Genomic DNA, 25,018 nt, shown 5'->3' on the forward strand with positions numbered 1-25,018 from the left:
GCGCTGTGCTGGGAGTGCTGTCTCACCCTCTGTCCTGAAGTGGTTTCCATCATATAGAGGGTTTACCATTTGGTTCAGTGGCTCTCAGCATCCTCACTATATAAATTGTTCCAGTGCCCCTGCCAGGCAACTCTTTCCCAGTCTTCCTGTGGACCAGAAGCTGCCAAAGTTACTGACCCTCTAAGCCGCATATAACAATCTTCAGAAGTTCAAGAGCTAGGGCACAGCTGCCAGGGCCTGGGGCTTATGCCCTGCTGGAGGCACCTGCCAGGCACAAGGCTTCAGCCCAGCTCTTGTTGAAGCCCCGGCAGGTGCACCCCATGGGGCTGAAGCCCCACTGGGCAAAAGGCCCTACTCCACCACCCTGCTGTAAGGCCCGGTCACCCTTCCTCTTCCCGCTGCTGAGTCTGGTAGGTGGAGAATGGGGGAGGCATCGTGCGGTCCTCCAAGAGCCACACTTTAACTGTAAAAGAGCCTCATGCGGCTCGTGAGCCACAGTTTGGCCACCCCTACTATAGACTGTCTTCCTGGGAGTCCCCCTGCCACATGAGCCAACCTGCTGCCTGGAGTGTTCCCTTTGAGTAGAGCTCTTTCAGCCTTGATTGGAATCGGGTGCTCATCAGGCAATTACCTGACTCCTTCCTTCCCAGGGGCGCGGCAGGAAGAGGTGTGGCAGGGGCGAGAAGTTGGGTGGGGCCTTGGGGGAAGGTTTGCAGTGGGAGCAGGGCCTGGGGTAGAGCGGGGGTTGAGCGCTCCCAGGGAAATTAGAAAGTTGGTGTCTCGGGTGAGTATTATCCCTAAGTTACGGAGTAGGAAATGGAAATAATAAAGTTAAAGGCTAATTTTCAGTAAGTTGGTCTGTCTGTATTTGAGTGCACAGTTGCATTTCTCCTTTGTGTGCTTACTACCAGATATGTATGCACATATCCAGGACAGGTGTGTATCTATCCATGTGCATGTGCAAACGAGAATTTGCACTGTGTATCCTGTAGTAAGCAGAAGTATGCGCACAACTAAATACACACAAGTGCGTGCTGACCAACTTACTGAAAATCAGGCCCGACATGACTTGACCAAAGTTACATGGAGATTCAGGAGCAGAGCTGGTCATAGAACCTGTTGTGTGCAAACCTTGCCTCTTCTCCTCATTCAGTGCTGTGCCAGATCATAAATCATCAGGCTTGGAGAATGTTAGTTGTTGTTTTCTACTAATTTGTTATACAAACCTCTCTGAACATAAGTGGGTAGATTTTTTTTTCACATTGATAAAGTACTCCACAGAACTGGCTTTCAATCAGTCACATTATCTGTGTCTTTAGTTGGGCATTCTAAGATTTCACATATAACGTGCTGCATGTAATAATTTTGGCATTTGAGTTCTATGAAGTCAAAAATTTCTGTGATATTTAGGGTTATCATACATCTGGGTTTTCCCGGATATGACCTCTTTTTTGGTAGTCTGCTCTCCATCTGGGAGGATTTTTCAAATAAGAGGAAATGTCTGGGGGGTAGTGGAGCAGATGCCGCAGCTCAGAAAGGGCGGTCTGTGTGCTTCGATCAGTCCCTCCCCTGCATCCGCAGCTGCTGGATCCCACCCACCCCACCCCGGCCTGCCAGGTAAGCAGAGCTGCCAAGTGCCTCTCAGTCATGCCGCCTGCCGTGCTGCGGCGCCTTTGAGCCTGGCCAGGAGAGTGACCGGGCCAGGCTGAGGCTCCCTGCCCTGGGTATGGGGAAAAGCCTGCAAGCACTGACTGACGTGCTGGTGCCATGTCGCGGGCCTGCCACTGTGACAGGGAGTGTGACATTGACCCCCACCTTGAGTGTGAGGCCACAGGTACTCCCTCCAGCACCCCCAAATATCTCTCTCAGGGAAACCCCACCCCCTAAATACCCCTCCAGCACCCCCAACTTAACCTCCCCTCTTACTCTTCCCTCCCCCCCCCCGCTTGGCAGTGTCCTCTGTTTGGGAACTTGAAATATGGTAACCCTAGTCATGGTAACAGATGCAATTGAAGGCAGAGTTCTGAAGAAACTAACCAAAAGAGAACCATCCCGAACTTTTAATAAATTTTCATAAGATATTAGCATGAAAAACTAATGGTTGATGAGGGATTTTTTTTCTGGAGAGCTGAGAGTGAAAAATATTGGTAGTTATTTTCTTTAGAACTGTTAAAAACTTAACCACAGAAAATCTAATTTCCCTATTTTTTTCTAAATACATTGTAAAACTGGCAGGAACCCTAGCCAATCAGTTTATTGGATTTCAGCAGACTAAAATATAGCAAGTCATTCTACCTTTGCATGTGACTCATCATTGCCTTAGGAAACAGGTTGCATTGAAGTGTAATCCAGTTCATGGGGAAGTGAGTGATCTTTCTTGAGAAACAGAAAGCCACACCCCTCTGTTATTTCACTTCACATAGTAGCCTTCATAAAGGAAGACTTGAGACTGTGTTCTTTTGTACTTTATTTCACAGAGGATGGGCAGAAGCTGCAAGACGCACTGTATGAACTAACCATGGAAACTTCAGTACCAATTGTATTTGTGCAACAGAAGCAAATAGGAGATTATGACAAAATTTTAAAGGTAGGAAAAGAAACAACATGAGCAGACCTTTATAACTTTTTAGGTTTGAAGGTAAGAATCAGTACAGATGCAGCCTTCCTTTTAACAGTATGTAGTTCGGGGGGTTGTTTCAGCCTCGAGTCACAGTCGCCCTTTTCCCATATTACTGAATGGGAAGCAGGTCCTGGCAAGATCCCAGCTAAATCAGAGCAGTGCTCTGAAGGGGGGCTGGGAAGGGGGAGAGGGGAAGGATCTTGATATGGAAAAAGTTGAGAACTACTGATGTAGTAAAGACTCTAAACAGTTTCGTAACTTGTGTGATGCAAAGTAAAACATTCTTTTTTTAAAATTTTCAAAGCATGACTTACAAAGTATCGTCTCCTCTCCAGATACACTATAAGTAAGTTTTGTAGTCTCTTCTTATGATGTGTGCTTCATCAAGGTATCTTTTCTCACTAATTATGTTTGATGGTTATCTGGTAGTTATTTTGTGATGGCTGTCTAGTCTCAGACAGGGCTGTTGCCATCAGGCAAACAAAAGGATGTGTTTTGGGGAGGAAGAGAGGTGGAGAGAAACAGCACGCTTTCTTTTTAAACTTATTTCTATAAACTTGAACAATATGAATGGTATTTCACAGAGTACAATAAATGCTTCCTTCCTAAGCTCTTCTAACAGAAATAGAACTTGAACCTAGCCATAGGGCAAAGGCCATGTTGCAAAAGGGGAACCGAATCCAAAGTTTTAGATGCAATATTCTTTTTTCTGTGGGTTTTGTTTGTGTGTGTGGTTACATGTTCCCAGCTACTGATGTCTCTGATGCTTTCAGGGTTTTGTTTCCATTTTTAAAAAGCAGTCTGTGATTAATGCTTCTGATTTAGCTTTCTACAGCCAAGTCTATACTACTGACTTTTGCTAATATAGCTGTGTTGGTCAGGGGTGTGGATGAGGTGTGATCTGTGACTTAAAGAGCTGTGCTGGAAAAAGCCCCTCGTGTAGATGGTATAGCTTTCATGATATAGCTTATTTCGCTTGGGGTGACTGGAATAATAAAAGTGCAGCTTTGCCAGTATAAGCTGTGTCCACCCAAAGAGCACTTTGCTAGTATAGCTATTCTGGCAAAGCCTTCAGAGTGCAGACCTGGTCTAAATAATGAGATGTTGCATGTGGAATTTCAGTGAGGTTGACATGTGCTGGGGCTAGGAGGTTGAAAAATCTAGCTTAAAATCAGAAGCTACTGTGAACCTTCGCTATGGAAGCATCATCATCCTTCCTTAATGCACTACACATGATATGTGTTCGGTGTGAGAGTCACAGTACATCATATATGGTAGAATATTGACTCTTTGGAAGATATGATATACTCATTGAATGAAACTCCAAATAGAGAGAAGTTTGTAGTGATTTCAGTGCGGCTTTAGGGCATAAGGATGCTTTCGCGAATTTATCGTATGTGTGATTTGTGATATAAATAACAGCACCATAATTTGTTGAGATGTTGTTTGCTTAGTGTGGGTTTTTTTGGGGGGGCGGAGAGATGGGTGGAGTATTGCCCGGTTTGTTCATTCTTTACTTCCTGATTTTGTTCTATGAATTAGCATTTTCTTAATACGTTCCTTTATCTGACGCATTTGTTCTCTTCATGTACTTTCACACCTTGATCCATGGGGATAATAACCTCGCAGTGCAGTGCAAACAGCTAAATCAACAAAAATGTGCTTGGCATGTAATTATAATAGATGCTTGAAGGGGTCTTGAAATTTAGTCAGCTCAATGAAGTGAGTTAAAGGTATTTTCAAGTGCTTTTCTTGTTCCCTGAATCCCCCTGCCAATTGGGGTGGGGGAGGGGTTTGCAATCAAATTTTCCTGTGTTCGTTCGTTTTTTGTTTTTCAATGATTTTTTCTCCTTGCTGTCTGAAAGAAACAGAATAACAAAAGAAGACAGCAACAGACAGTGAGCTACGTCTTCTCCTTTCTTTCCACTCCACCCTGATCCACACATGGCTCTCAATACCTTTGTGCTGAAGAGGGATTTGTGCACTTTCCCCTGCTTTGGACACTGCAGAGGCTGCTCTGCTCAGTCTGGGGGTCCATGCAGATGTATACAATGGGATAGGACAGGGGTGGCTAACCTGAGCCTGAGAAGGAGCCAGAATTTACCCATGTACATTGCCAAAGAGCCACAGTAATACATCAGCAGCCGCCCCATCGGCTCCGCCAGTGTCCCACTACCCCCCAGCACTTCCTGCCCACCGGCAGCCACTCCCCCTCCTCTCTGTGCCTCTCGATCAGCTGTTTGGTGGCATGCAGAAGGCTGGGGGGGCGGAGGGGGAGTGAGGGCATAGCAGGCTCACGGGAGGGGGAGAGGGTGGGAAGGGGTGGAGTGGGGGCAGGGCCTGTGGCAGGGCCAGGGGTTGAGCAGTGAGCACCCCCCGGCACATTGGAAAGTTGATGCCTGTAGCTCCAGTCCTGGAGTTGGTGCCTATACAAGGAGCCACATATTAACTTCTGAAGAGCCGCATGTGGCCCCGGAGCCACAGGTTGGCCACCCCTGGGATAGGAGGATGCCTGTCATTCCCCCTCCGACCTTGCAGAATTTATCTGGAGAAAGTAATTCAGCCCCAGCCTGGCTGTGTTACCTCTTCCATGGAGGTCCATGTTATGAAATGAAGTTTCAGAATTACAGGATGCAAATTTTCTGAAAACATTTTTTCTTTTTTTAGTTTCAAACATTTTTTTCTGTGGGAATGTCTGTCGAAATAATACATTTTTTCTAAATGCTTTGGTTTCAACAAAAATTCTGTCAAAAGTTTTGATGAAAAATTTCCTTCCAGCTTCTTTCCACTAGCTGACAAGCTCTCAGAGAGCTGTGTGGTTTCAAAGGTGGCTGTGTCCCTTTAACATACGGGGATGTTTATTTAGTATGGAAAGTCATTTGGAGCTATGCCCATAGACACCAGCTGAGGATCTGGTCCTTGCTCACTAGAGGACTTATCTTGTGCCGTTGGGGTCAATGGAAGTTTTGCCTGCAACATCAAGTATCAGGCCTCGTGGGAAAAATCCTTCATTGGGATTTAGACAGAGTAAAAAATGAAGTGGGGCCCCACACATTTAATACAATGGCTGATTTTGTGAACAGAGGGATATGAAGATTAATGGAATGTGCTTTATAGACTACAACTGTCCAAATGCATGACTGTTAGAGCAGAATAACAACAGCTAATCCACAAAAAGAGATCAGAGGCAAATTCATCTCTGGTGCAACTCCATTGACTTCATTTGACTTTCTTTCATTTGGGCTTATGATTCTGGAATGAAAGCTAAAACTATTATGTAAGACATCAGGGAAAGCCACATGCAAAAAACATTAAGTATAGTTTTGTTTTCTAAGAGGGACTAGTTTATGTAAAGTGGTAAATGAAGTTTGTTTAAAAACTTTAGGGGATGTTTTCAGGGAATATGGCATTGCTGAATTTTCCTGCTCAGACATGCTGTGGAAAAAACAATTCTAGAAAAGGGTGGCGGTTGGTGGGGGAATAATTATTTAAAAAACCCCAACAGATTATAGACCTGTTGCATTCACTCTGTGTCAGCATATTATATAGTATGAACAGGGACTAGGGCTGATTTAATACAGTACATTGAACTGTTCAGACCAAACCTGCACAAAAGCAGCAGGTTCATATTTTTGTGTCTATACAGGAAGCTGAGCTATTGGGGTAAGGATTACAAAGATACAACTCTAAGAAGCTAATGGGGAGCAGTGTTTGCAAACTCCAGAAACACCCATTTCCCCCTCCCCCAGCAACTGTTTCTCATTGGAAGTATTCACTTTGTCATTGATTCAGATTTGAGAGCTATGGATAATACTTTTCTTTGAATAAATTTGTCTTTTTGTTTTCTTCTTTCAGGCACATAAGGAAGGAAAGATTCAAAAACTACTTGAAACAAAGGGACATGATCACATGCAGGATTCTTATGACTATGATCTAATCGTCATTGGAGGGGGTTCTGGAGGTCTGGCTGCTTCCAAGGTATGGGTGACAAAATGCAGATGTATGAGCCACTGATAATTGAGCAGAATACATCCTGAACATTTCAGGTCTGAATATCTCTAATATTGTAGAGGCATCAAATTAATTCTTGTTCTTTTGTGGATCTTTGGGTGCTAGTCCCAGTGGCATGGTATCCTCATTTAAAGAGACAGTTGCTCTGAAGATGAAAAGTATGAAAATGTAACAAAGTGAATATAAAATAAAACTTGACCTTTTCCTCCCACCTCCCTTCAAGAGATATTGTTAGAAAACACTGGGAAAATATCTCAAGAGGTTTTCTTAGCATTTGGATTAAATTGCTGAGAGTATGTTAAAAACTATCCTGAAATTATAAAAACTTGTTTATAATTTTTGTCTGAGATTAATATCCACCTGGGAATCTTTGTGTGTGTGTGTATGTACATATGTACGTACATACACGTGCCTGCGCGCACATTTTTAAAAAAAAATTTGGGATCAGTCATTTTATTTTTAATGGAAGAAGTTGTATAACTTCAAAGTTTCATAAAATGAAATCCTGGCCTCACTGAAGTCAGTGGGAGTTTTGCTTAACTAGCTGTGAGCCCTTCATATGATGGAATATAATTAATAACGCATGAGCCAGTTGTGGTCATTCAAGATATCAGGTTTACTAGTTTGAAAAACAAATGCCACTCTTGACATCTACAGATCGTGGGCTAAATTCTGTATTCATGTATACCAGCACGACCACACTGAAATGCAGGGGATGTGCAGAGATGTAACTGAGGGCAGAATTTGGTGCCAGGTGCCTTTATGCTGTTATGGGACATGTCAGATCAATGCAGTAGAAACACATTGTTAAAGGGAGAACCAGATAAATAACGTTTGTTAGAAGGATTTTAAAACAAATGGAATGTTGAGAAATTATTTAAGCAATATGACTGGCTGAAGTGGAGAGCATCAGTTCTTTAGCAGTGCCCTCAACCTACCAAGTGGAACTGTATCACTTGTAGAAATCTATATGCCCGTTTTCCCCCCCCTCTTTTCCGTCTTGAGCATGCAGATTAATCCTGAAGATTAATGACCGTCTGGCCATGCCCTTGCAACTCAATTGTTATTACATAATTAAAAATGATATTGATTTTCAGCAGTGTATGATGCTATCATGTAGTATGGATAGAAGTTATAATATTTCTATATTTGTGTTTAATTTGCTCTCCAGGAGGCTGCCAAGTATGGCAAGAAAGTGATGGTGCTGGACTACGTTACTCCTACTCCTCAGGGAACTAGATGGGGTAAATTTCTGATGACTACAGTCATGTTGTTATAAAGGGGCATTTCTTATTAAACTCAGATTCTATTTTAGGACAGAGCACATTCATACATAAAACATTTTGTTTCCCTCTTAGGTCTTGGAGGGACGTGTGTAAATGTGGGTTGTATACCTAAAAAACTGATGCACCAGGCAGCTTTGCTAGGACAAGCCTTACAAGATTCACGCAAGTTTGGATGGCAGTTTGAGGAGAAAGGTATAGAAATTTAAAAATATATATATCTTTTAATTTTCATGTACCTCATTCAGAACTCTATCCTGCAAGGTGCTGAGCACTTCAGGACCTCTGCCGCAAAGCAATTCAGATTGTGCTAGCCTTAAGAGCATAAAGTGGTACCATTGAGTTCAGTGGGATGACACACATGGTTAAGTGCATTGCAGGATCAGGACTGGAGTACTCGGCATCAGGTCCTCAGTGGTGTAGTGTGCATTTTTATAGCCCATTGATTCCTTCTAGCGTTTAATATCATGAACCCTACATGTCCATATATGTGGGTCTGGATTTGGTGGAGGCATGGCCCTCTAAGTGGGAATATGCAGAGGCAATTCTCAAAGAGACGTAACCTGTTCATGTTTTAACAGACACCTGCTCACAGTTGTCAACAGAATAATACTGATACTGAGATAAAGCTACAAGCTTCAAGGGTTAAAAAAATAGGAAATGACAAGATCTTGAATGGCTTGGTCGGAGCCCACTGATAACAAAATGCTTGCCTGCCACTGTTGTTGCAGCCATGTGGTAAGCACTGTAGGTCAGACTACCTTATTCCAGCTTTTTGCTGCTGTAACTCATTAGATTTCAGGGGGTACACAAGGGTGAAACAGGAGCAACACAGTGGTGAATCGGGCACTGTGTGACTACTGTGATGTGAGAATCCCGCTGGAAGGCTGGGGAAAATGAGGAATAGACAGGTTAAAAGTTGGACATCTTTTTGTTTCAACAGTCAAACACAGCTGGGAGACTATGACAGAAGCTGTTCAGAATTATATTGGCTCTCTCAACTGGGGCTACAGGGTGTCTTTGAGAGAGAAGGAGGTCACGTACGAGAATGCGTACGGAGAATTTGTTGGGCCACACACAATTAAGGTACCAAATAGCAATGTGTCCTCTATCTCTTCTTTACTCTTTTTGGACAAAGATGCTTTTCTGACACAACAATCTTCTTGTTGGTAAGAGTGTGAAATACAAACTATGTCCTGTTGCTTTGCATATAGGCAACAAATAACAAAGGAAAAGAGAAATTTTACACAGCGGAGAAATTTCTGATTGCCACCGGTGAAAGGCCGCGCTACCTGGGTGTCCCTGGAGACAAGGAATACTGCATTAGCAGGTAAACATAGGCAGGAATGCAGAATAATCCACTATGCCTATTTTAAAATGGTCTCTTACGGCATGAGTTCTGCAAGAACACCAGACCTAGCATACATCACGAGGCTGTGAGCACTTAGCTATGAGACATGTTTCATGCAGTCCTTTAGTAGCACTACTTCAGGGTGACAGCAGCAGTAATTGAGAATGCCATAAATGAGAATACCAGAATGCCCAGAATTTGCATTAATTCATCAGGCCTATCTCCATGCCCGTTGCACTCATTTCCTCCCTATTCGCCTGCGACCGGTTCAGTGCAGCTGTGGTGGTTTGTTCAAGTTGAGGAGCACTGTGCACTTTGAGGAAGCCTCTCTGCACAAGTGCTGAGGAAATCCTGAGTCTGAAAGCATTTCCACTTCCACAAGTCAGCAGTCTGTATAAACACATACAGTGAGCTGAAGTACTGTTGACCAAAGAAATACTAGAGTTTTTGTTGTGAAACCACATGAAATTTGCCTGTCTTGTCTTGTTACAACTTTGAAACTCAATCCAGGTTCCCAAAGAAGTTCATAAAATTTCATGAATCTTATGGGTAAACGCGGACTGATTTATGACTCCATGAAAGCCATACAAAACTTGTGGCTTTGCAAGTTTTTAACACATATCCAGGTGAAATGCAGTGGTTTCAACTGAGTTTAACTTTTAGGTTCTTTGGAGCATGGAACCAAAGGCAAAAATTATGGGCATGTAAACCTATGAGTCAAAACAAATAAAAGGTTTAAATAAACGCCTATGAATGGAAACAGCCAAATTTCACACTTCTCTACTAACAGGAAGTGGTGAAAGTGGACATATGTTATATATAAATTAACACACAAAAAACTGTTAAAAGTACATTAAGATTGCAAAGTCAAGCAAGTACTCAGAAGTTAGGAAACGCCGGAATAGTTTGTCTGTCAATCTCAATTTGGTCCCTTTGTGTGCATGCATTATAATACAGACTTCAATTACATGATCATATTCTGTTTTTTCTACAGTAGCTTTTTCAGGGAGAATCCTGCTGAGTCTCTGCAGTCCTGGGCTGGAGCATGCTTATTATAGATGGAATCCTTGGAGAATTCAGCTGCCAAACTTTAACAAATCTCTACTAAGCATGTGGAATGCATCCACTGCCAGATTTCAAGCCATTGCTCTAACGCAGGGGTTCTTAAACTTCATTGCACCATGACCCCCTTCTGACAATAAAAATTACTACATGACCCCAGGAGTGGGGACTGAAGCCTGAACCCATCCTAGCCCAGCCGCCCAGGGAGCCGGGGGGCAGTTCCAAAGCCTGGTGGGGCCAACACTGAAGCCCAAGGGCTTCTGTCCCAGTCAGGGGGCCTGTAACCTGAGCCCCGCCACCCAGGGCTGAAGCCCTTGGGCTTTGGCTTTGATCCCAGGTGGTTGGGCTTGGGCTTTGGCCCTGTGTGGTGGGTCTCAAGCTTTGGCTTTGGCCACAGGCCTCAGCAACTCTAATGCCAGCCCTGGCAACCCCATAAAACGGGGTCATGACCCACTTTGGGGTCCCACTCCATAGTTTGAGAACCGCTGCTCTGAAGCATGGTGGAGCTAAAGCCGCTCCACAAAACAGTTGAAAGAAGTTGTTTTGCCCATGTTAAAAATTTATTTTTTCCTACTCTCCTTCTTGGAAACAGTTGAACTGTATTTAGCTGAAACATTTAAAAAAAATCCAGCCTGAAGCAGACACTCATGTTGGAAAACTTCAGCCCAAACAGTTAAAGCTTAGTAAAGTTATATATAATTGTAAATAGGGGCTTTTACTAGGAAGCATCAGGAAACCTTAATTACGTGTGGACCTAATAGCCCCACCAATAGTTATGTTTTGTGCACATTTGTTATATTGTTTTATTTGCATATTGGTTGTATTTTTAATATTTTGTACAACACTGATTAAAATAAAATCTTCAAAAAAGTCAAGATGGTACATTTATCTACATACTGACCCCTCTTCCTTGCGAAGAGTTAACTCATTACAACACCATTTGCAATGAGATTCAAATTTAAGAAAAGCAGGCACTAAGATCTGCGCAGCTGGTTATACTTTATTGTAGAAAATCCATAATTTTTTTTGGTAATTTGGACAAACTGAAAGGCAAATTAGAGTATTCCACATTCATTTTTGATGCTCCTAGTTAGAACTTCTCTGCCATGTGTTGACCTCAGATGCCAATTATGTATATAGTGTATTCCTAGTTCTAAAGATTTCCTATTTCCTCTATAGAAAAATAGCTGTCAATTATAAAGAATGGTATTAAATAGTCTAATTTAATTTTTTTTTTTTTTTCAGTGACGATCTCTTCTCTCTACCTTACTGTCCAGGAAAGACCCTGGTGGTTGGAGCTTCCTACGTTGCCCTTGAATGTGCTGGATTTCTTGCCGGTCTTGGTTTAGACGTAACTGTAATGGTGCGATCCATCCTTTTAAGAGGATTTGATCAGGAAATGGCGAACAAAATTGGGGAACATATGGAAGAACATGGAGTCAAGTTTATTAAACAGTTTGTTCCAACTAAGGTAAGCCTTTTCATTGGAACAACTGAAAGTGGTACATAAACATAAATGAAAGCAATCTTCAGATTATAGTATTTTAAGAAACATGAATTATCTATCTTAGTGGCAACAAAAAGTTGAATCCATATTATTGGATCTGCTAAAATGTAAGGTTAATTTTTTATTGCCTTGTAACAGTGTGATTTTATAAACTTTGTCTAATTGAAAACTACAATCTAGTTTTATTATTTAAGTTGCCTGAGGTTTTAAAATCCTTTATAAGAATTAGAGTCTTTAGCCTCCTGTGCTAAAAATATTGTTAAAAACTAAGGTCCTGATTCTGCAAACATTGAATGCACATGCTTAACTTTGAGTATGTGAATAGTTCCAGTGACGTTAGCAGCACTATTAACATACTGAAAGTTAAGAATGTGCATAAGTTTTTGCAGAACTGAGGCCAATGCATCGTAAGCATTCATATTACATGAGGATAAACTGAATGCCAGTTTCAGTTTGTAACATTCTGAGCCTCTAAATGCTTACTGCAGTACCTAATGCTTACTACCCAGTAGAGTCAAGGGAGCTATCCTTTGATATTAACCACTAAGTACGGTAGTAAGTATTTGCAGCATAATGCCTTAAATTTTGCAAGGTGACAAAATTCTTTTCACTGTGCAATAAAAATAAGAAGAATGTTTATCTGATTATTTTATTGAAAATAGCGTAAAAAATCAAATACCAACCACCTTGCAGTTTAGTCCCCAATTGTGCAAATAATTACACGTGTATATCTTTGCTCACATGTAGTGTTTGCAGGATGGGGATCCCCAGACTTGGACTCCTGCACCTGTGGCTTTAACAGAACTATGTGTGGGAATTGAGATCCCAGTGCAGGACTGGGGCCTAACTGTAAAAAATACAATTGTATCTTTACAGTGTAAGATAATGGCTAAAATGAGGCAACAAAAAGGTCCTGATTTGGCAAAGCACTTAAGCACATGCTTAACTTTGACTTTGTGCATATGAGTAAGCCTGTTAAAGTTAAGCATATTCTTAGATGAATTAGGGCCATAAAAAGGACCCATTATACTACATATAAACCTTTTTTGTCATTTATGTAAAGTTACTATCAAAGACCAGGGCGGATGCCAACAGCATTTTGCTTAATGATTAGGGTTTAATTATTATAAAATGAGAAAGGAATTACAAAACAACTTCCATTAGGTGCTAAGCCAATACATTATAATGTTTTAGGTGTTCAAGGATTAAAAATAAATAAAATGCATTCCATTCTTTTCACTCTTAGCACACCGGAGGTAGGCTTAAAAAACTCTGTGTGTGTATGTAGGGGGGGATTGCTAACTTCTATTGTGTAAACTCACTCTGTTCTCATAAAGGATAAAAGATTTATACTGAAAGGTTAGAGTGGAGATTGCAAGGAATTTTCTGTTCTTATTCATGCAAAAACTGTAGCAATCCCAATGCATATGAAAAAGAGAGAGCTGAATGTTTAGCTTCTAATTGCTCCATATTTAGTGCAGCAGGTTTTTATTGGACCCAATCCTACAAGATGCTGAGCCTTCCCACAAAGTGCTGAGTACTCTCCACTCCCATTGAAGACAGCAGGTGCTGAGGATGCTCAGCACCTCACAAGTGCTTAGCACACTGCAGGGAGCCCATTCTGCATTACTTGCAGAATATGCTTTTGACTGTTGCATACTGTGTCTCTGCTACCTTGCCATTGACTTCAATAGGAGCAGGATTCAGCCCTGTATCCATTCAGGAATTTACTTGAACGTTAAGTCTCAGATGGCTGGGCAGATTTTCAGCAGCCATCTTCCTTGTTTTTCTTTTTGGCACTGGGTTTGAAGTTACGTACATTCCATTTTAGTATCGAGCCTTGTGTTGAATGTTGTGAGACAGCAGATGCATCAACCTAAATCAGTGGTTTTCAAACTGTGGGTCGCGATTCAGTACTGGGTTGCGGAATGTAAGGCACTGGGTCGCAGCGGCTCTGGTCAGCACCGCTGACCGGGCCATTAAAAGTCCCATCGGCAGTGCTGCCCAGCTAAGGCAGGCTAGTCCCGACCTGTTCCGAGACTGTGCTGCACCCCAGAAGTGGCCAGCAGCAGGTCTGGCTCCTAGGTGGGGGGGCTCCGGGGCTTCGTGCGTTACCCCTGCCCTGAGCATTGTCTGGTTCCTGGCCAATGGGAGCGGCAGTGCCTGCAGGCGAGAGCCACACAGAGCAGCTTGCGCGCCTCTGCCTAGGAGCTGGACCTGCTGCTGGCCGCTTCCGGGGTGCAGCATGGTCCATGATGCCAGGACAGGACGGCGTGGTCCATGGTGCCAGGACATGGTGCCAGGACTGCCTTAGCAGCCGCACTGCATTGCTGACCGGGAGCCGCCCAAGGTAAGCCCATGCCCCAACCCCCTGCCCCAGCCCTGACCCCCCCCCAAACCTAGAGCCCCCTCCTGCACCCCAAATCCCTCATCTCCAGCCCCAGCCCAGAGCCTGCACCCCCAGCCCAGAGCCCCGATTCTCTCCCACACCCTCACCCCCAGCCTAGAGCCTCTTCCCCTCCCTGAACCCCTCATTCCTGGCCCCACCCTGAAGCCCTCACCCCCGCACCCCAACCCTCTGCCCCAGTCCTGAGCCCCTCCCACACTCCAAGCCCCTCATCCCCAGCTCTGTTGGGTTGCAGGCATCAACAGTTTTCTTCAACTGGATCGCCAGAAAAAAAAGTTTGAAAACCATTGCCTTAAATAACACTGTGCTGATTCAATGCAACCTGTAAAATGGGTCCAGTGGCACAACAATTTTAAGAAATTGTTAGGAAAAAATCACAAGAACAGTTGTTACAGTTTATTATTTTGGGTTGCTTAGTAATTATGCAGTAAAACTGTCCCTGAAAATTTCATATCATGATAAACTTACTTGTCAAGGGCTAGATTGTGTTTTATACACCGCCCCAGGTCAGAGGCAGCATGGAGCCTCATGCCTCTGGGGAAACACAGTAAGGGATTGTACTTTAGGAGGCATAGTCTCATTCACATGGCTCAGTGAAAAGGAGGTGTGGCACTACAGAGAACCGACTGCACGGATTTGCAACCTAAATAGGTTCAGAGTCTGTTCTTTAATTTTGTTTGATTAAATGTTAGTTTCTCTTTGGTGAGAGCAGATCCTGTGTATTCATCAAAGGAAATAAAATTCCATGGAAAAGATTGTGGTATATCTTGTTTTCAAAGTGTCCGTAGGAGTGTTTTCAGTATGAAGACGTAGCTGCAGTTAGATACAAAATTTCTGTCTTTCGCTCTGTTATGCTCTGCTGAAAACAGCTGCAGCCTTAGTATTTTACTCCTGCATATCTCCCATTCGGAAAGTAAAGCTTTATTTTCAAATATTGTAGATCGAACAGCTTGAGGAAGGAACTCCTGGCAAATTGAAAGTCATAGCCCAGTCCACAGACGGCAGGGAAATAATTGAAGGGGAATACAACACTGTAAGTAATTCATAATGGTGCCTTCACATTGATAAAGAAGAGCATGGAAAAACCTTTGAGTGAACATTAAGATTTAGTGCTGCTGGAGAGATCTTCTGGAGATTGAAGTGGTTTTTGTTGTTCAGGCCTTGTCTACACTACCGCGGTAAGTTGACTGAGTCACGTAGCTGGAGTTGATGTAGCTTACGTCAACTTACCGCAGTGTCTACACTCTCCCATCAGTTTACCTATTCTCATTCCTGGAGTACCTGAGTCGACTGGAGAGCGCTTTGCGGCCGATTTTAGTGGGTCTTTACTAGACCCACTAAATCGATCCCCGCTGCATTGATTGCAGCAGCATCGATGCCCAGTAAATGTAGACATGGCCTCAATGTCAAGATGTGTTTCTTGTGTATCTGCAACAGGCAATGAGTAAAATTTGCAAAAGCACATAAATGACATAAGAGCATGAGTCCTACTGACTTTCAAGGGAACTTAGGCTCCTTGAGCCACTTAGGTGCTTTGAAAACTTTACTCATTAGGGAGTACAGGGGTCTGCACGTATGGAGCCATTTGCAGGATTTGGCCCTAAGGAGTTACCCCCGATAAACTATTGGCAAAGGAGGATACATAATGGCTTCTACTACAGCTGCAGCATGCTACTGCAATATTAGCATTCAACAGATGGACTCTCTAAAAATCAGACACAAATAAAGATAATCCCTTCTCAAGACCAACTGGTGAAACAATACTTACATGAAATCACCCAATGCCTAATTCAGTGGTCCCTAAACATTTTACCTCACACGTCCCCCTGGCGCCTGTCCATGTTTTCACCCCCCACATAGGACTGGGAGCAGAGCTGCGACGGGGGGGACGACGTGGACAGGAGTAAGGGGGCCAAGGCTGGGGCCAAAGCTCAGGGTGGGGCCAAGAGTGGAGCCCTGGGCGCAGGGCCTGCAGCCAGAACCGTGGGGCGGGGCCGGCAGTGGGGCGCGGAGCCAGAAGCTGGTGCTGGGGTCAGGAGTGGAGGTAGATGGTGCTCCCTCCTCTCCCCCTGTGGAGGACTGACCCCGGGCCCCAGCCACACCTCCCCGAACTTTCCTCTCCACTCCCCTGGGGGGCATGCTCCACACTTTTGGGACCTCTGGCTTAATGGCTAGGCTGAAGGACAGCTAGGGAAAGCTATACTTATTTTTAATGACAAAACTGAAATGGTATATTTTGTGTGTGTGTGTATTATATATATTTGATTGTTTGCACTTTTCAATTCACCTTTTTGCATGCCACTCATTTTCTTTCGCCCTGATCCTGGCAAGACTTATGCACACAAAGTCAGTGAGACTACTTACAGTGCATAAAGTTAAGCCTTGTGAGATCAGGGCCTTTGATTGTAAGTGCTTGGAGGAACGGACTTATCCACCTCAATGTATGTATAGAGCCTCTGTGTATCTCAGTGTATCACACCAGGGCCTCTGGGTACTACCATAATATAAATGTTTAATAATAATTGTGTTGTGTGACATTAATTACGTACTACCCTTTTTTTCCTGACTTATGCTAGTGGGAGGCCCCAGGTCTCAAAACCTGAGCCATCTCTTCATAAAGAAAGCTGCTGATTTCCCACCACCAATACCCGTCCTCTGACTATATCACCTTGACCTCGCCTTCCCAAGGGCTGTCATCCCATTTAGGACCAATGAGCTGATGAATCGGCTCAGTTAAGAATGTAATCAGTTACTCTTCTGGAGAACTAAATTTAGCTGAACCATCTGGTAGTATTACAGCTCTGAAGTGCTCAGTCACCCAGCAGGGATGAGAGGGAGTTTTTGAACATATCTTCAACAGTTCTTAGTGGTTGGATGTGTGGCATTGTGAGAGCTGAAGCAACTCCTTGACCATAATTGCAGATCTTGAGGGACCCTTTTTTGGGAATCTACCATGCTCAAAAAGGTGGCCAATTGGTGGGATAGGTGAAGAATTTCTCCTGGCCTGGCCAACATTCTGAGCAAATGCTTGTGTGGAGATAAGTCCTCTTTGACCATCATCTTGCTTAGGGGACATATCCAGCCATATCCTACTTGGGGTTCCAGAGCTAAAACAAAAAGAGGTGACCGTTCTGCATTCTTCTTATTTGCCAGTGCCTTTGAGTTTCCTAATTAAGGAAGCCTTTCATTAAAGAACTGTTGCAGACTCACGTCCTGCTTTTTTAAAAAAAAGTGTCGTAATACTTCTGTGTCACAGATGAGAGAGTGGAGAGACAGGATCTGATCTGCATTTGGGGATGTTTTCTCGAGGGGAAAATGTTTAACTGGGCTTAATGGTAAAAACATCAGCTGGCACCATTAGCTCATGGAAGAGGCAGGGATTGTCTCTAATGCTGTGCTTGTGCAGTGCTTTGCACAGTGGGATTCTGATTGGGCCTCTGGCCGCTACCATAATACAAATAGCGTAATAACGTATAATAACAGGTAAGTAGGCAAATGCCCTTCCATGCTCTTAGGAGATCACTCATACCATGCACTGATGTTTTTCAGGTGTTGTTAGCAGTAGGAAGGGATGCATGCACAAGAACAATCGGCTTAGACAAAGTCGGAGTGAAGATCAATGAAAGGTAAGGACAAACTTCTTTGTAGCTCTCATGATTGTGTGGATATGACTTACTATTGCAACATTAGTTATATAAGACATAAAATTTAATTTTTGAGACCTTTATTTTTCTTTCCGTTTCACTTATATGGCAGTAGAAAAGCTCTTAGCAGATAGCCGCCCTTTATTAAATACATGAAAAGGACAAACACGACAGTAATGCAAACATAGTCTGTTTCACCTAGGTTCTTAGACTGCCCTTGTCACCATGGTATCTCTCACTGGCTTCCAGCAATTCATTAAGCAGCATGACTAGCATCTGTCACATGGTTCATTCTTCCTCTCATCCTCTCCCCGGGGGGAGAATTGTGTCTGCACTGTCGCGTTTTAGTAGGGATGTGTTTATTAGGTTTTTTGTTTCTTTTTTAAAGTACATGCCACTGTGTGTTTAAGTGTGAGAAAGCAAGGTTGAAGAAATGCACCTTGCACTTCAGGTGGAAGATAATGAGGTGTGTGATGGTCCTTAGTTCTTGGGGGAGTTCCTTCCACAGTCTGGGGCCGCCCCCACCCCTTCAATATTCATTCTCCTGCACAGACAAGCTTCTCTCTCACTGTAGGGAGCATGTTGTGCCAGAGGAGTGGTGGTGTTGGCCATACTATTCATCCTGAAGCTTTAGTTGGTCTTTTAGATAGTCTGGGCTCAGGCTATGGATCGCCTTGAAGAGAAGGGCCGCAGCCTAGAATTTGACCAATATTCTACTGAAAGCCAGTGAGCAGAAAACAGCTCTGATGTGCTCACAGTAGCCCAGGTTGCTGAGGAGATGTGCTGAACTGGTTGGAGTCTCTCTACACCTATAGTGTCTCCATTTGTTGTTTTTCTTGGGAACAGCAAAAGACACTTCCCTGACACCAGGACCTTCCCCAGCCACATTCTAAAGTCCCTGTGTAAGTCATGGAGGGTGGTAGAGTTCTTAAAATAAAAAGTTACAGAATTTTTGTAATGGGAAGTGTGAAGTGACCTTTGTATAGGAGTCTATAGTGGTCCCACTATAATTCCTTCAGTCAATACTGTTGGTTGTTACCATGAGATGAACGTCTGTTCAGAATTCCTTGTTATCTACCTTTTCCCCTCCCTGTAATGCCAACTGTGCTATTGACTTATTAGCAACCTGAGAATTATTAATATTTTAATAACTCATTAAATATAACATTTAAAAAAGTTCTTGTTAGTTGCCCTTAGATGGGATGTTCTAGAATTCTGGTGGGCAACCTGCGGCCTACAGGCCGCACACGGCCTGTCAGGGTAATCTGCTGGCGGGCCACCAGACAGTTTGTTTACATTTGCATGGCCGCCCACAGCTCCTAGTGGCTGTGGTTTGCCGTTCCCGGCAAATGGGAGCTGTGGGAAGTGGTGGCCAGCGCGTCCCTGTGACCCACGCCGTTTCCCACAGCTCCCATTGGCTGGGACTGGTGAACCGCAGCCACTGGGAGTTGCAGGTGGCTGTGCAAATGTAAACAGTGTCTGGCTGCCTACCAGCGGATTACCCTAATGGGCCGCGTGCGGGTCGCAGGTTGCCCACCACTGGTCTAGAAGCTTGAACTGAATGTCTGGCACTTAAAGTGGAAGACCGAGGGTTAGGGCCACAGTAGCAACTTCTGCCATCAGGTTGGATTATCAGCAATAGAGAAGCTCTGCTTCTGCTCCAAAGCTTGTGTGGGAGAATATCTCCTGTTTTGGGTCCTGGAGATTCTCTGTACCCAATGCGGCTACTGGGGGTGGGTGTTGAGAAGAGGATCTGGGTCCTGCCCTATGACTCTGTAATTCAGAAGCCTGACTACTGCTTCAAGAGCCCAGGTCCTTATCTGGTGTGTAAATTCGTATAGCTTTGGTTGGAGAGATGCTGGTTTGCACCAGCTTAGATTCTGGCCCAAGACTGTAACACAGGGTTGTCTGGCTACTTGAGGTGTCTGAGAGAAATTCAGTATGTATCCTTCTGATAGAGCTAGAGGGCTTTACTTCTACAGGTTATTAATATTTTACTCCTCCAGTCTCCTATATTGAGTTACTTCATGCCTTGTCTCTTGTTAATCTAACTTGTAGATCAGGAAAAATTCCTGTCAGTGATGAGGAACAAACTAATGTGCCTTATATTTATGCCATTGGGGATGTGTTGGAGGGCAAGCTGGAGCTCACACCAGTGGCAATTCAAGCAGGTAGATTGTTGGCTCGAAGGCTTTATGCTGGAACAACCTTAAAGGTAAGCAAGCAATTAGCATGAAGCACTGTCATTGTTCAAACCTTTAAATGCAGCATATTGGACTTCATACTCATAGCATGTTTTTTAAGCATTAACTTTGTTTATTCTTCAGTCTCCCTCCTTTGCAAAGATGTTACTGCAGACGTGTTCTGCCTAAAGTGCAGGACAAAATTAATACTTTAAGAATGCAATAAAGGTCTGATTTTTATCTAGTGTAAGTGGGTTTTTTCTTTCTCTCAGAGAGTGTAATAAGAAAGTGAACTGAGTCCATTTTGACTAAATTTTAGTGCTTTCTTATAAATGTCAGCAAAAGCCATAGTTTCATTAAACTAACTCTCATTCACAGGCAATTTAGTAAATCTGCTTATTGTCCCTAATAAGACAATAATAGGGTTTCAGGATCCTAGGTGATGCTGTTTGGACTAATATTTTTAACTTCCCATCTTTGTGTTTTCATTATAATACATAACTCTAAGTTCTTTGGCATTTTAAAATATGTATAGAACAAAGGTCTGATACATTAGTGGAGCAACATATTTTCACTTATAGGGTCTGGATCACCACTGCGTATTTCCATTTTACATCAGTATAACTGTTGAAGCCAGTGGTGTTACTCTAGAGCAACACCCTTAGGTCTTGTTGCTTTCAAAGTGATACCTTCAGAGTTACGAATTTCCCATCTTTTCTTCCTGTGTTCCAAATCTACCTGAAATGTTAACAATGCACTGGTTTATAACTGGTATATTGATGATGCTAAACATGCTGACATAAAATAAATAAATTTAATCCCATACAGTGCGACTATGTGAATGTTCCAACCACAGTGTTCACTCCACTGGAATACGGAGCCTGTGGATTCTCAGAAGAGACAGCGCTGGAGAAGTTTGGGGAGGAAAATATTGAGGTAAACTGTTTAGTTCTTCTTTTTCATTAAAAGAAAGATTTTTGAATTAAATTTTAACTTCCTACCCTCTATCAGAAAGAGGGAATGTTTACACAGCAAGTAGACACCCACAGCCGGCCTGTTCCAGCCAACCCAGGCTTGCAGGGGTTGGGTTGTGGGGCCGTTCCATTGCTGTGTAGACTTTCAGGCTCAGGCTAGAGCCTGGGCCCTAGGACCCTGCAAGGTGGGAGGGTCCCACAGCTCGGGCTCCACCCTGAGCCCGGAAGTCTATACAGCTATGAAACAGCCCTGTGAGCCCAAGTCAGCTGGCACAGGCCAGGCATGGGTTTTTCTTTGCTGTGTAGACCTACCCTTAAGGGCAACAGGATACTAAGAATATTTTTATCGCTTTGGTTAGATCCTAAAACCTGGTGTAAACCTTAGTCTGCAATTCTGGTAAACCTAGCTGCAGATGTGTTTTCTTGTTGGCAAACGGGGCTTGTGCATGAAATAGTTGTAAAAATGTAATCTTTGTCTCTAGATGTAATAAGGGGATCAATTAGTGGAGGAGCATTGAAAGGCAGTAAATCGTTTTTAGTGCCAAAGCTGAACTATTGGTGTAATTACAAAGTATGGCAATATACTCCTCTGCCATGGTTATTATTCCTGTTAGGCTGTTTGGACTTATCTACACAAACACGTAGTTCATGGCAAGCTGGGGTGTAAGTCTACCTTGCACTAGCCTGCCACCCACTGTCAGTGTGGACCCTGCTACTATGCACTATTAGTTGTTTAGTGCACTTTGATCTACCCTGCTTTGAAATGGCATCAGGGTCAGCATGGACACTTAGGGCTGATCTATACTATGAGGTTAAGTTGACCTAAGTTACGCAACTCCAGCTACGTGACTAACTTAGTTGGAGTCGACGTACCTTAGGTCGACTTATTGGGGTGTCTACACTGTACTGGGTCCATGGGAGAAATTCTCCCGTCAACTTAACTTACACTTCTCGTTCCGATGGAGTACTGGAGTCGACGGGAGAGCGATCTGCTGTTGATTTAGCGGATCTTCACTAGACCTCGCTAAATCGACCCCCAGTAGATTGATCGCCACAGCATCGATCAGCAGTAAGTGTACATACCCTTAATGTAGAAGGCTGATCAGAGGTGGATTTACACCTCAGCTTGCTGTAAGCTAGATGGTTCTATAGACAAGCCCTAGGGCCCTGATTGTACAAACACACACATACTTAATTTTACTCAGGGGAGTAGTCCCACTGAGGTTGCTCATGGGAGTGAAATTGAACATGTGTAAGAATTTGTAGGATTGGGCCTTAAAACAGTAAAATATTTTACAAACCACAGAGTAAAAAAAAAGAAAAAAATCTTTGCAAGAATCTGGCAGTGAATGGTGTCTTCTCATTGATATCGTTTTGGGAGCAAGACCTGGGTGAATGATTATGTAAGGACTGGTTCATAAATTAGCAAACTTTTAATAGAGTAAAGCTAAGAAGATTTTTTTTTTTTAAGAGAGCTATGTGGAAAAAGAATTATGATTTGACACACAATGCCCCCCCCCCCTTTTTTTTTTTTTTACATGGACTTACTTCTGGCCACTAGAAGATGGCTGAAATTCTCATTTGCACACACACCTTCAGTTTATGTTCACAAAACCCAGTCTGTGCAAGCCCCCAAACTGGATGTGGAATCTTGGACCCTTAACTGAAAAATGCACTTGCAGTTTTAGAAGACTTTTTTTTTTTTTTTTTTTTTGAAAATTTGATCGAAGGAGGCAAAAAGAATTTCAATGTCATTTGTAACCTGGCTGACTTCTAATTTGGATAATTACAATTTCCTTAACACTTAGTTGCACCTGTATTCTCCTTTTCTTTGTCCTCTAAACATTTTCTAGTTGTGGTCTTGAGCTGCCTTTCACCCCTGAAATGGCTAAATTTCAGTGTTGGGTGACATCATCTTTCTATATATGTAGTTTATAAAGTGCCTTAGAACCTTACTTATGTGAAATGCATTAAATCAGTTCTCTCCTGATTTGTTGAGGGGCATATGTTCAGTTTTTCTCAGTAAGCTGCAGTTAATTAAAAACTCTTCTCATCTAATAATTCATTTACAGTTAGCTGATGGTAGAGCTGCACTGCTCCACAGAGAACTCCAGGAGGGAACCACTCCCAGAGCTTCCAGGGGACTGGGAAACCTGATCCCTCTTAGAACTCAACCAGCAGTTCAGACAGTTGTAGAGGAGGGACAGGATCATGGCCCATTCTGCCCCCCACCCTTCCCACTTCAGGTTGATGTGCACCCAGATGACTCGGAAGGTGCATTCCCCAAGCACAGGACTCTGAATATTCCTTTCCCTTGTACCTGGTGTGCCTCCCCTCAGACCTTTTGTTAGGAAATCTTGTCTCTATATGACTTAAAGTATTCCAAGTTTTGTGTGCTTGGATAATTGTCAGTTAACATATTAGTAAATGATTTATACTTGCATTGCATCACAGTTTGTACTCCTTTTTAAGGACTATAAGGGTGAGAATTTCAAAAGTGCCCCTTGTCAGCCTAACTCTGCTCCTGCTGAAGTCAGCAGTAAAACTCCCCATTGACTTCAGTGGGTGCAGAGTTAGTTCAATGCTGAGCGCTTTTGAAAAGCCTACCTAGCACCATAAACTTATAAAACTTGTTTACAGTCCTTATTGTATTTCTAGGTTTACCATAGTTATTTCTGGCCACTGGAGTGGACTGTCCCATCTAGAGACAACAACAAATGCTATGCAAAGATAATCTGCAATATTCAAGATAATGTAAGTGCATTTTTTTCCTCATGGGGAAACAGGAACTGGCTAGTCATTTTAGGGGCCACAGTGAAAGGGATAAGTAGTTGTTTTTCCTATTTGTTAAAAATTAATATCCTTCAGTTTGTCACTAATCTACCTTTTGAATATTATTAAACATTTCTAATAATATGTACCAAAGATTTATGTTTTATAGAAAAATGGCCCTTTAACAGACTGTATGACTGACATTTGTACATAGTAGATTTCAATAAGGATAAAAATATTGGTAGTTATCACTAGAAATGTTCATTATATTTCAAAAGTAGGTATATAAACTATTAGTAATGCTACATAGCTCTTACACTTTTTAAAAAAGTCATCCTGTTCTTCCTCTAGGAGATGCATCTCCCTTAAATCAAGGTCAGCCAGAATCCATCAAATTTCTTCCCCTTACAAATCCATGGGTTAGTTTTGAACCCTCGAGATGACTATAACAGGATTTCTGTGTCTTGCCCTCACAAATCTTATTTTAAATGATAATGCTAAGATTAACCTGCCATAGTAGGGATAAAACTACCACCCTTTGCTACTACAGACCTCTACAGAAGCTGTTAAACCATTAAGTAGATTATAAACCATTTAGAAGAATCAGCATTCACAGCTGTAAGTGAGCAAGATCTGTTTAATAAGAGCTGAGTTGGACTTTAATTATTAACAAGTCTCTCTCTCGCCTTTAACTTTTTCTACTGTGACAGTATGTTTGTTACTAGATATTGGCATCTAGCAACCAATATGAGCAAATGTCTATAAAATCTATTTTATCTAGTTACTCTTATCCATGTTGTCTCATGTACCTATGGTAATTTTAAGGATCCTACCACAAACTTATGGTGTCTAAATAACTACTTCATTTCTAAAGTGACCATCACCATAGTATTTAGTCTCCACTTTTTGGAGATCACCTTTACACCCATGTGGATCCTGTGGTAGAACTGGGGCTATAGGGCCTGATCCAAAGTCCATTGAAATAAATGGAAAGACTCCCATTAACTTCAGTGGACTTTGAATCAGGTCCTTAATTTGTTCACATTTTATTGTCCTGAAAATTGTAAATGAGTTTAAATATCTATAGGGTTAGAGGTTATCCAGGATGAAAATTGACTGCATTAAATATTTAAGTTTGTACGTGAAACTCTTATTAATACAATATCATAAAAAAAAGATAATTGAAAATAGATATACTTTAGGT

The 25,018-nt window shown here is 42.7% G+C and overlaps 1 protein-coding gene across 3 annotated transcripts in view; it reads left to right on the forward strand.

Moving 5' to 3' along the window:
* TXNRD1 (thioredoxin reductase 1) overlaps positions 1 to 25,018 on the forward strand; it is a 52,216-nt gene that overhangs the window by 17,445 nt on the left and 9,753 nt on the right. The window contains exons 1-13 of one of the 3 annotated variants that reach the window (XM_077828655.1): positions 2,321 to 2,363; positions 2,478 to 2,587; positions 6,476 to 6,598; positions 7,803 to 7,875; positions 7,990 to 8,109; positions 8,858 to 9,000; positions 9,129 to 9,244; positions 11,573 to 11,798; positions 15,182 to 15,274; positions 17,791 to 17,867; positions 19,944 to 20,100; positions 20,897 to 21,004; positions 23,701 to 23,796. In XM_077828655.1, coding sequence (XP_077684781.1) covers positions 2,519 to 2,587; positions 6,476 to 6,598; positions 7,803 to 7,875; positions 7,990 to 8,109; positions 8,858 to 9,000; positions 9,129 to 9,244; positions 11,573 to 11,798; positions 15,182 to 15,274; positions 17,791 to 17,867; positions 19,944 to 20,100; positions 20,897 to 21,004; positions 23,701 to 23,796 — 1,401 coding nt within the window. In that variant the 5' untranslated portion in view covers positions 2,321 to 2,363; positions 2,478 to 2,518. Of the gene's footprint in view, positions 1 to 2,320; positions 2,364 to 2,477; positions 2,639 to 6,475; positions 6,599 to 7,802; positions 7,876 to 7,989; positions 8,110 to 8,857; positions 9,001 to 9,128; positions 9,245 to 11,572; positions 11,799 to 15,181; positions 15,275 to 17,790; positions 17,868 to 19,943; positions 20,101 to 20,896; positions 21,005 to 23,700; positions 23,797 to 25,018 lie in introns of those variants that run through there. The other 2 variants (XM_077828645.1, XM_077828661.1) reach the window with 2 other exon arrangements.

Source organism: Eretmochelys imbricata, chromosome 1, assembly GCF_965152235.1.
Source record: "Eretmochelys imbricata isolate rEreImb1 chromosome 1, rEreImb1.hap1, whole genome shotgun sequence".
NCBI classification, from domain to species: Eukaryota; Metazoa; Chordata; order Testudines; family Cheloniidae; genus Eretmochelys; species Eretmochelys imbricata.